Source organism: Anser cygnoides, chromosome 2, assembly GCF_040182565.1.
Source record: "Anser cygnoides isolate HZ-2024a breed goose chromosome 2, Taihu_goose_T2T_genome, whole genome shotgun sequence".
Classification (NCBI taxonomy): domain Eukaryota; kingdom Metazoa; phylum Chordata; class Aves; order Anseriformes; family Anatidae; genus Anser; species Anser cygnoides.
In genome coordinates, this window is record NC_089874.1 from 63,423,421 (window position 1) to 63,435,501 (window position 12,081).

The following is a 12,081-nucleotide window of genomic DNA, read 5'->3' on the forward strand; positions in this document are numbered from 1 at the left end:
TTACTGTCAAGTATTTTTTAAGGAATTTTCCTTGGAACCCATAGATATTCTAATTTGGGGGCCTGTTTTGAGTTTTCTGCTGGCTTTACACTGATTTTTTTATTTTTATTTTTATAATTTGTTTTAAGGTGGTGCAGAATAGCTACTTGGAGGTATTATTAGACAGCCAAAAGAATTAATGAATTGACAACTACAAAGATGAATCTGAGACTTCTAGTAACAACCCCTCTCCAACCCAAGACAAGTCTTTGAAATAATTTTTCTTTGCAGGAGATCTGTGAAGCAGCAAGCCAACAAAGAATGTTAGCGAAAAGGTTTTAGATGACTATGAATGGATGAGTGTTGTTTTTATACTAAACTTCTCAGCTTACATGACTGACAACATTTGCATAGCTGTCAGTTTCATGACTTTTCTGCCTTTGTATTATCCATGGCAGTAAATTACTTTATTCACTCTAAAAATGTATTTTAAATTTATTGGAGTGAGTGTTGGGGTTAGTGTTTGAATTTCATGTTTTCTGGGGGAAATAATGACTGATTGCTGCTATGACCTTAATGCTATTCTCAATAAGGTGAGTATTGGTCCCTCTAATGATGTCTGTTCCTGAAGAAAACAACGTTTGTTAGCTGCTTTATCAAAAAATCCCCCTCACAAGAACAAAGAAAAAAAAAACAAAACACAAAAACCATACAAACTGACTGCTCAGAAGAGCAAGCATTCCATATTTCATAGCCCCTAGCATTTTCATCTTTCACATAGAACATACTGTGCAATTTCTGACATGTCAACCATTTTAAATAATGCTTATATTTTTGCAAATTAGAAATATTCTGATGAATGTGCTTTTGTTAGTGTTAAAACTTCCTCTTTTCTCTTGCACCATTCTGATAAATTACATACATTATGTTATTGTATGGTGAATTGAAAGATAAAATTTAATATACCTCTGGATAATAACTCAGTATTTTAGCAAATAGAACTTACCCAATTCTTTAGGAGCATTATTCATTAAAACCAGATAACCAGATCTATTCTTCTGTAGTTGAGTCTCATTTGAAAGAGAGGTACTGTTCAGCAATTTTTGGATTTCACATTTTTGCCGTGAAGCCTGTTAACTGGAGTTGTGATTCCCCTTAACATGCTGTTGGGATTCAGTTATATGAGTGGCTACCACTATTTAGCAATGTTTGTGTAATGTCAGCTTTAAGTGTATTATTATCAAATTGATCACAAGTGAGTATCCTGATTAAAAAACAAACAAAAAATTATTTTTTTCCACAGGAAAAGGATGAGACGTTATTAAAATTAGAAAACTTACCCATGGAGGATATGCAATAACAATTTCTAATTACTGCAATTTATTTTGCAGATCAGGTTCATTAATTTGTTCCATCCTTGTAATATTCTTCAGGCTCATAGTTTGGATAGGCATTTTTAAGGTGTGAATGTGCACCTTTGTCTTTTTGTCAGAAAGAAGGTGTCATATAAAAATAGCTTTTGATACATGTCTATGAAGAACAGGTGCAGTTTTCACATAAAAATAACAAAACATAATGTGTGTGTTCTTAAGGTAGCTTTGGTAGTATTCCTGATGAAAAATATATTTCAACACATTTGATACTTTGTGTTCAAAGTATCAGGAGCAATCATGGAGCTTTCTTCTATGTTAAAATAGAATTCTTTGTCTAGAGGGTTAAAAAAATGTTGCCAATCTTTATTACATGTTAATTGGTGTGAACACAGGTATGCAGTGGATTTGGCTAATAATGTTTGCCTTCCCATTTACTTGAAAATGTTCACTGGAAAAGGTAATTGAAAGTATTCAAATTTAAAGGTATTTGAGGTGGAAAGTTAACAAAAGATTACATGGCTTTGGTTTTAGGCTATTCTTTAACTGCATTATAAATACCACGTTATACCTCTTTCAGGACAGCAGTGTAAAGTATCTTGTATTCAGAAGACAGATAGGAAAGATGATTCTTTGTGTTCTTTCATTTTAGGAATACCAAAAGTTGCCCAGTGTAAATTCAAGCTGCCTTTGCGATTAATCTGCTTTCCAGCTCAACCTTCAAAATCAGCAAATCACAAGATAACTATTGATACCAATAAACCTCCCATCAGTTTTCTCACCATTTTTCCAGGTAAGTTTTAAAAAATTTCTGTAATAGGAGATTTGTTAGGAACTCAGACAGGAGGAATAAGTAAATAATTAACAAAGCATTATTAACAGTATTAACGTTATTAACAATAATTATTAACATAATTAACAATATGAGGATGTTTAAAAAGTATGGGTTGAGAGAAATGATGGAAAACATTTCAAGTTAGATAATCCATCTGGGCTAATATATCTGTCTCTGGTAAAACTGTAGATTTTTTTTTACACAGTGGGTATTACAATATCAGTGTTGTAATGGGGAGAGACGTGGGCATTCATTTTATGGGGTGGGGAGGGTGGTGTTCAGTGGGTGTGAAATGTGAATACAGGAAGCAGGGTAGAGTAAAAGTGGTAAATGTTGTATGAAACGGGTATGATTGCTTTGGAGGAAGATTTGTGAGGTCCTTGATGTATCAGTCTTGAGCTGATCCTATTAAATAATTTCATTAGTATTTTAGACCAAAAAGACAGGTGCTTTAGCAATATTTTCTGATAAGCAAAACTGAATTATGTTTCATATTCAGAAGAGTATTAAAATAGCAGAAAGAAGGAATTAGGTGCCATATAGTACTAGAAAAACATGAATGAAATTAAGTATTGCAAAATATAACGTTATGAAAAAAAAATCTGCTGTAATTATGTGCTCATAATTTGGAAGTGATAGAGAAGGTGGAAGTTACCACATGAATACTCTGTGGTACAATGTGGCACAATCATAAAAAAACAGATAAGAACCTAGGCTGTATTAGACAAAATGATTCCAGGCCAAAAACTAGTAAGGTACTGTGTACTGGCATACAGTACTGACTGCTGGTTGCTGATACTAAAGGTGAATTAAAACTCAATTTTAGAATTGTAGTGTAGAAAAAGGCTATGAAAATTACTTAGGGATTTGAAGAACAGAATTAAAAGAAAAGTACTCATTTAGCTTAATATAACACAGGCAGGAAAAAGGGGGGGGGGGGTGATGAATAAACAGGGATCATAAAGGGCTTGTGAGTAATTTCGATCTGGCAGTGATTAAAGTTCTGAACTCCAGAGGACTAAGGTTCTGCAACAGTTTTCTGATCAGAGTGGTATGGGCTGACAACTTGAGAGCAGCATTTTTAAGGTGGAGCTACTACATCTGTTTTTGGAAAGATATAGTACATTTATCTGAGACAGCATTGGAGGAGGCATGTGGGTGGTGTTTTGTTTGTTTTTTAGTAACATGGATTTCATAACTTTGACGATAAATATACCTCAAATTTGTGTGCTGTATAACACTGTTACCTGAAACATAAATCAAAATAGATTTCCAAAATAGAGAATAAATAAATTTTATTTTAAACCTAGGGATGTGTTGAAATCATAACAAAGAGTATATGTAATGTGCTTCAGAAGAAGCTATTAAAATGTTTTGATTTCTGTTCATCCTGTTTTCAGTGATGGAAAAGAAATAAAGCATGCTGTTTATGATATTGTGGTGGTTTTACTCGGGTGGGAGGCCGAGCTCCACCACAACTGCTCTCTCACTCCCCCTCCTCAAAGAGGAATGGGGAGAAAATACGATGAAAAGGGCTCAAGGGTTGAGATAAGGACGAGGAGATCGTACAGTAATTATCGTGAAGGGCAAAACAGACTCAGCGTAGGGAGATAGTAAGATTTATTACCTATTACTAACAAGCTAGAGAAGTGAGAAACAAAGGAAAGAAACCAAAAGCACTTTCCCCCACCCACCCTCTTCCACCTCCCCCCCCCCCCCGAGCGGCACAGGGGATCGGGGGAATGGGGGTTATGGTCAGTCTACAGCACTTCTTCGCCGCCGCTCCTTCTCGGTCACTCTTGTCCGCTGTGCTGTGGGGTCCCTCCCACGGGATGCAGTCCTTGGTGAACTGATCCGGTGTGGGCTTCCCACAGGCAGCAGCTCTTCAAGAACTGCTCCAGATACAGGTCCGTACCACAGGGTCCATCCCTCAGGAGCAAACTGCTCCACCTGGATCCCTCATGGGCAGCAGCTCCTGCCAGGTCACCTGCTCCTGCGTGGTCTCCTCTTCACAGGCTACAGGTCCGGCCCAGAACCTGCTCCAGCAGGGGTCCTCCACAGGCCGCAGCCTCTGTCAGTGCAGGTCCACCTGCTCCACCGTGGTCTCTTCTATGGGCTGCAGCGTCGAACCCTGCTCCACTGTGGTACTTATTGGGCTGCACGGGGACAGCCTGCGTGACTCACCATGGTCCTCACCACAGACTGCAGGGGACTTCTGCTCCGGCGCCTGGAGCACCTCTCCCCCTCCTTCTTCACTGACCTTGGCGCCTGCAAGGCTGTTCCTCACTCCTCTCACTCTCCCAGCTGCTGTATGGCACAGCGTTTTATTTTTTCCCTGTCTTAAATATGATCTCACAGAGGCGCAAAACAACATCACTTACTGGCTCAGCTCTGGTCAGCAGTGGGGCCCTTACCTAACATGGGGCATCTTCTAGATCCTTCTCACAGAAGCCACCCCTATGGCCCCCTGCTACCAAAACCTTGACACGTAAACCCACTACAGATATCATCTGTGAAGAAACTTTGGATTTTTGGTGTACTCCTTAATAACAATTGTATCTGGTCTACTTCCTGCTTTACCTTATTTTTAGGGGAAGTTTGGGAGGAGACGTGTATCGGAGTAGTTTTTAAAATACAGTCATCTAAAATTAAGCCTTTTAAGTTGGTACGGTCTAAACATGAAAGAAAGCTTGGCATGCATTTATTTTCTAAGTAGATAATTCCACTAAGTTAGATGTTTGTTGTGGTGTGTGCTGAAAGCTAAACCAGAGGGTGCTCAAACATGATCAGAATAATTTTTGCATAGATGTCTGAATTAATGGAGACAAGCAGTGTTGTGCCCAGTATAGGTGACAGTCTTTTGGGGCTATACAGCATTCACAGTTCTTTTTAGATGGTATAGACTGAACCTCTGAGAAAGCTACCTTTTGTCTACCAAGCTTAGGCAATTTCGTATAACAACTGAATGTAGCTCGGCTTCCACCTGTGAACAGAGGGACTGAACACCAAGCTACTCCTAATATTCTCTACTCCTCAAAAAAGGGGGAGCAATCTCATTGAGATTGCATAAATGTAAGAAAAGCAAAGTTGATGTAGTCCTGGATACAGCTCGAAATTTGTTGTATGTGAAAACTGAATTTTAGAAAACTATTTACTTTTCTTTTTCAGACTTTGCTGATCCATCTGAGGATGACCAGGCAAATGTTCTGGGTTTTCAGTTCCTAACGGGTTCAAAAATCACTCTTCTTGCTTCAAAAACATCACGTAAGTGGTATTAAAATGTAAAAGATAATAGGCCTGAAAATGTAATAGATAGTAGGATCATCAGTTAGTATGTGTAGAAAATGAGAATGTGGGTCATACAAATAAGGCTAATTGTAGGGTGAAAGTTTCTACAGGAGTTTCAAAGCATTAACTGATCATGTCTTAACTGCCCCTGTCAAGTATCTAATAATACTTCTAGGGAAGTTGCAAAATTTTAAAATGGAGCAAAAAACATACTCAAACTATGCTACAATACAGAGACAATTGTCTAGAGAAATTGCTTTTCCTTAGAGTTTTTATTTTGGCAATGTTTTTAATTAGTAGTTAATACTGTCACTGTAATCACATGAAAAAAAACAAACAAAACAAAACCAAAAAAACCCCACCTCTTTTTCTGAAAAGTATTTCAACTGACCTGTGTTTGGAAGTAATTTAGTGGAATTTGTGAAAAGGACTAAAAAGCAAGTTTGTAACTCTCCACAGTCTTTCAGTAATGTTTGACTCTGATTAGTATCTGACCCTATGTAGGTGCTTCTTTGCATCTAAGTAAATTCCTGTATCTTTAGATTCCTGTATTTCTCTGAATGTAGGACTATGAATTCAATCATGTTGAATACTATACTTCTAACGTGTTCATGGAATGTATGAACATATATGTAGATGTGCTGTTACCTGGTCCAGCATCTCTTGGCCAGGGCAGCTTGTGAATTAAGCAGTCATGTTCCAAACACCCATGTGTTTGTGCTCTTTGAAACATAAAATAAATCAACTCTCTTAATTTTGGAGAGTTTGAGAGTTTATGGTCTTGCTGGGCTATTCAACTAATTAAACTTCCTTGGCACATGCACTGGAACCAAATCTATTCAATTGTGTTTAGCCAGCAAAGCACAAAGTCTTCATTTAATACAGCTGACTAAGAAACTGAAAAGCTGAAAATACCTGTTGCTCACTGCAGAGAGTTCAAAGGGAACACATTATGAATGTTCTATGAAAACTATTTTGAGTAAGTGAGAAATCAGAATGTAGTTTAATGTGAAATTCTTTCAAAACAAAAATAATCTGCCTCACTGTGTTTTCAAAATTCAGTATTCATGATGGGTAATATAAATACCAATGACGTCAGCTGTAAGCTATGAGATAATATTTAATACTTTTTCTAATGTAATCAAATGTGTTAAAAACAGAAACCATCTGGAGGGTAATTATTGAAGAACATCCATTGTACCAAGAATCACTTTACATTTCTAAGGTTCAAGTCCATTTGTATTAGTTTGTATGCACTATTTGCATGCTGTTTTATTGTGAGTTTGTTTTTAATATTTGTTTAAATAGACAGTAGATTTTAAACAGTTTGAACTAGCTAGACATGCAATTATAGTTTCTAGAAAGTAAAGAATTTAAAGGATTTATAAATATCTTTTTATGGATTACAATTTTAATCTTTTATTTGAATAGTTGCTAAATCTGATGATGCTGTGTAAGGGACAAGTTTATGTCTATGAATTAGACACAATGAATATATTTTAACTTTTAGTAAAGCTATAACTTTTAGTTCCCCCACCCAAACCATCAAGTTCTTCCTATCAGGTTTGTTTATTCACTAGCTAGGAATGATGCTTGCAGTCTTACTGTAAACTTTCCCACACTGCTTTACTTGTGAAGTTCACTTAACAAAGGAGACTCCAATAAGTATGTTTTTTTTTTCTTAGTGTGACTACTCATTTCTCTTGTCTGGGAATCCGTACTTTAGGAAACAAAGGGGTTGTTTGATGCCTTCTTCCTTGTAGTGGCTGTTTCCAGCATCTACCACATGTGTTGGATTGGGGTGGCTGTAGAATTTCTCAGGGTTGGGTGTGTGTGTGGGTCACTAAGTAAAAGCACATTTTTAGAAAATTATTTGTAGAAGTTGTGATACGCAAGGATAATTAAGAGGATTTTTTATGAAGAGAGATTGTCCATAATACAAAAGCATTGTTTGGTAGAATTTCATGGTGTTAGAATTATTTTGCTTGAGTGGGCAGATCCTATATGGAGATAATTAACGCAGATAAAGTTATGTATTGTTTGGGAGGTCCTGTTATTTTGCTACCATTTTTTTTAACACTGAGCTTTTACTTTGTAAAAGTACTTACACAGCATGATCGCTGTAGAAAGGTTCTTCATAAAGAAAATTGTATGTGTAGACTGTATGTATGAGTGAAAATCTCCAGGTTCAGTTGGGTTTCACTGCTGAAGCTGCAGACAAAAATGACATCTGTTTTCACATTTGTTTTTAATTACATTAGCGAATCCATTTTAAACAGTATAGTAATTGAAGATGTTACTTCAGCCTGTCAAGATGACTGCTGCAAGGAAGCCCAGCCTAAAGTTCATTTTCACAGTTAATATACATTTTAACAAAGCTTGCCTCATGTAGATTAAAGTTGTAACTTTTTTTGAACTTTTTTTTTTTTTAAAACTGTCTTTAATCAAAGTTTAAGGAAGGCTTGACTACTAGTTGTGGTTGTTTTTTCTCGTGATAAGGGCTTTGTAGCTAAGAAGTGAACTGAATCTCCCAGACTTCCTTCAGATAAGCTACTGTCAGGGCAACGAATCATACTTATTGCAGATTGTTTAAGCCTTGTAACCTACTAGAGCTCCTCTGAGTCTCCTGATTTTCTGTTTGAGAATGTTTCTGAAAATAATTGTATTTTTTCTGGAAGAGAGCTTATTTTAACAAAAAACTAATGTAAATTGATTAGCTATTATAAAAGCAAAAGAACAGAATCCCAGATATTTATTTTTTCCACTGTATTTCTGTGTAAAGCATGTATTTAGTATAACTTAGGATTCTCACTTTCCTACAGTTTGTAAATCTAATTTATCTTTGTTTTTGAGAGCTGAAAGATCATATAAAGCAAATGAGTGCAATGCTCTCTACTCAAGCCATGGTAAAATTAGGTTGTGTTTGTATTGACCAACAAACAATGTATGGAAACCAAATATGCATTTTGGAGGAAATTAGTTTTATCCGTTTTAAACCATTAATGTATTAGACATGTCAATTATAAATGGAATGACTGTTGATTTGGCCTGAAAACATCTGAGCTAATTTCCCTTAAGGAAAAATCACTTAAAGCAAAGTAGGATGATACATACAACTAAGTCCAGCCATTACATTGTGAGTATTTATAAAATGGGTATTAGGTTGAATGTTATCTTTAGCAGATGGTGTTCTTTTCTTCAATAGACATGTTTTTAAATAAAACTTGCTTCTTTCCTCTTACACTGTAAACAGAATTTGTCATTCTCTATTCAGTGAAATGTGTATCCTGGGAATGATGCCAGTGGTAATGTCAAACAGTCTTGAATTAATAACGTTGAGGAAATTTTAAACAGTACATTCAAGTTCTAAAGAATTTTGCTTTATTTGATTTACTGTGAAGCTTATTAACAAGGATGGAAAAAAAAAAAAGAAATATTTTGCATCAAAAAAACCCAACAACTCTTTTTCCATCATAGCTGCATTTCTGTCTTTCCCTTTGGGTAAGGTATTGATAGATGAATAATGCCAAGAAGTAAGGCATTGTTGTTTGAAACAGTATCAGAACAAAATAAATGCTGATAGGATTGTCCACAAGGTTTTCCCTTCAACATTTAGTTAATTCTGATTTCCTGGAAACTGAAAAGAGAAGTATACAAATATGGACTAGAAACAGAACAGAAATAAGATCTCATCCAATTAGCTTGATAACTTGAAATTCACTAAAAAGTGATAAGTTGAGTGAACTTGTTGGGACAGAGAACAGTGGCTAACTGGACTTTTTGTTTTCACTTCAATTTATATTAACATTTTCATCTTTGTACTATTGCATTGGAGTTAAGTATAGCAATAACAAAACTGAATATTGTTGTCTATGACTACTGAATGAGTAATGATTTCCTATTGAAAGGTATCCTAGGAGGTAGAGATGTAATAAAAATTATATTAGTGACTGTATTGTCTGAGAAGACAATAACTGTGTTTTCAAAATACATTCAAGATTTTATGTGAAGTATATTTGGTTTGTTACAACTATTATCTGCTGCTCAGGATGCTGTGCTTCTCCCATGGTCCAAAGTGAAATGAACCTGACTTTGCCTTCAGCCCCCAGAAAAACTTGTTCAGACTGTACTATGGAAGAGAATGCAGACAACCTGTTGTTATAGCTTAATATCATCCAGTAATTCTTGTTTCCCTATTATGGTAATTCTTCATAGTTATTTGCACTTCATAAACTGCACCACGCTCTGCAGTAAGTAGTCCTGAAGCTATGTACTCATTCTGTGCTACAAAATTGCCTGTTAAAGTTAGCATAAAGGAGAGGGTATTTAGGACCGACACCAATAAAATAGAAGTATTTATTTAACAATGATGAGCATATATCCCCTATGAAAATCTCTAATACAAACTTTGAATGTATTGATAAAGTTAGTTAAATTCCCGTGTATTTTTGATGTTGTGTAGTGGATAAATACAGCTTAAATGTGTGCATTATCAGTCTTGTATTTGTTCTTGTTTTCAAAGAACGATATAGGATCCAGAGTGATCAGTTAGAAGACCTTTGGCTAATAACAAAAGAGCTCACTCTTCGACTGGAAGAACATTTCAAAAAGCAAAATTGCAAAGACTTTGCGTGTACCTTTTCAGGTTCAATTCCCCTGCAAGAATACTTTGAACTAATTGATCGACATTTTGAGGTATGTTATATAGCGTGTGAAGAGCTAGTATTCTACTAGTTCAAAATTATTTGTGTGCTGGCACTAAGAATAATCAGTTTAAAACTGTATAATGATCACAGGTGCACAGCCATTTGTCTTTCAGAAAATATGAAGTTGCATCTAAGCATAGTGCTGGAAAAAGTGTTGTTGTACATTTTGTAACATATGGATATAAGGACATACACCTTGCCTCTGAAACAGCCCTTGTGATTGGGAAAGTATATGTAGCTGCTGTGTAGTCTGCAAATTATACAAATTATGGAACTAGTATTTGCCCTTCTTTTCACTAGCTGTACAGAAGCCATGGGTTCTTTATTGACTAACATCCTGTTAATTGTAAAACTATTTTTGAAACTTGTCCTCAGTTTTAGGCTATTCTATAATAATGGACCCATGAGCATCTGTTTTGGCTGAATCATCCTGGTAATTATGCAGAAAGTCCCTACACACACGCACACACACACCTAAACAAAAATAAAAACAACAGCAACAAGAACAACAAGAACAAAACACCCAAGAAACAAAAAACCCTGACTACCCTTGTGGAAGTAGAAGGCTTTAAGAGGTTTACCAGACCAGATACAACATATACATAATTATTTTTTCCTGTCTGTTTGGTCATGCAGATGACAGTGAAAACACTCTAATAGTCAACTTGTAGAAATAGTTAATAATGTATATGCGCTCTTTCCCTTCTGTTCTGCCTTCTTTCCAGTAACAAAAGGAAACAGTTATCTGAAAATTTCTATTAGTTTAAACTCATGTAACAGGCAAAAGTATAAACATTTGTATGTAAGAGCGAGAAACACTGTTCAGTGTTCTTTCATGCAGCCACTTCTGTAAGGTGGAGCCATCATTATACAGAAATGGTTGTTTTAGATGGATGTAGGGATTTTTAATGAAACAATCTAGGTCCAGGCTTGTCTCTCAGGCTTATGAGTAGTTCTCATGTTCTGAGTTTCAAATTTTATGAAAGAATAGAGTTGGTTTTATTTTATGTATTTTTTTTATTGTTTATTTTTTCTAATGGGTGGTATTGTAGTAATACTTTAACTATATATAATCAGAACATAGGCTTCATTAGATTGTGTCACAAGCATAGATATACTGTGGGTTGTAATATTGGTGTGATCACTGTAGTGGTAAGTTAGGATCTAATTAGGTTGCAGCTGGCTATTTTGAAGTTTCTGAAATTTTACAAGAATTATCTGGTCTGAAAATTTTCTACTTTAAGAAAAATGGTCTATGTAGGGGATCCTAATGCTCCATCCCTTTTTTTGGCAAGCTTGGGACAATAATACCTGAGATGTCCCCTTTTTCCTCCTCCTCCTAGAAGAGCTGCATTTCTTTTAGCTTGCCTGTAAGTCCTTCATAATCATGTACTGATGGAATAGTATGTTTGCTTATTTTTAAAAATAATCTGTTTTCTAAATTTAGCAGGCTTCTAATTTTGAGACACTATAAAATAGGTATGTCATAATATGTCTTGAAAGCTGCATGTCTTGAAATGTTTTTTCTGATAATTTCTGCTAGTTACAGCATGTACAGAGGATATTACCTTGAGGACTCAGCTTTTTGAAAGAGACTCACTTTTATTAGTGATTTTTGTCTTAGAGGTATATAACAGAAAATAGATTCTTATAAAGATAAAATAGGAATTTTGTTATCTGGGCATTTGATATATGATATTGTTCAAAGTTTTGTGAACATTTTAATAAAGCTGGTTGCTGTACCTGATCAATATGTATATATAAAATTAATAAGAATTTCACTTCAGATATAGAAGTCATTCAGTCAATGAAGACTTTAGTGCTTTTATTCATGCTTAAGGGAATAACCATTTACATTCTACAGCAATGAATAACAAGTCTAATATGTCATGTGTATGTGCCA

At 35.4% G+C, this 12,081-nt stretch overlaps 1 protein-coding gene across 14 annotated transcripts in view; it reads left to right on the top strand.

The window, feature by feature from the left end:
- The window catches only part of BBS9 (Bardet-Biedl syndrome 9), a 329,524-nt gene that overhangs the window by 89,320 nt on the left and 228,123 nt on the right, over positions 1 to 12,081 (top strand). For all 14 annotated transcript variants that reach the window (XM_013196009.3, XM_048075628.2, XM_066992255.1 and 11 more), the window contains 3 exons: positions 2,002 to 2,142; positions 5,353 to 5,448; positions 9,995 to 10,167. In XM_013196009.3, coding sequence (XP_013051463.3) covers positions 2,002 to 2,142; positions 5,353 to 5,448; positions 9,995 to 10,167 — 410 coding nt within the window. The remainder of the gene's footprint in view (positions 1 to 2,001; positions 2,143 to 5,352; positions 5,449 to 9,994; positions 10,168 to 12,081) is intronic.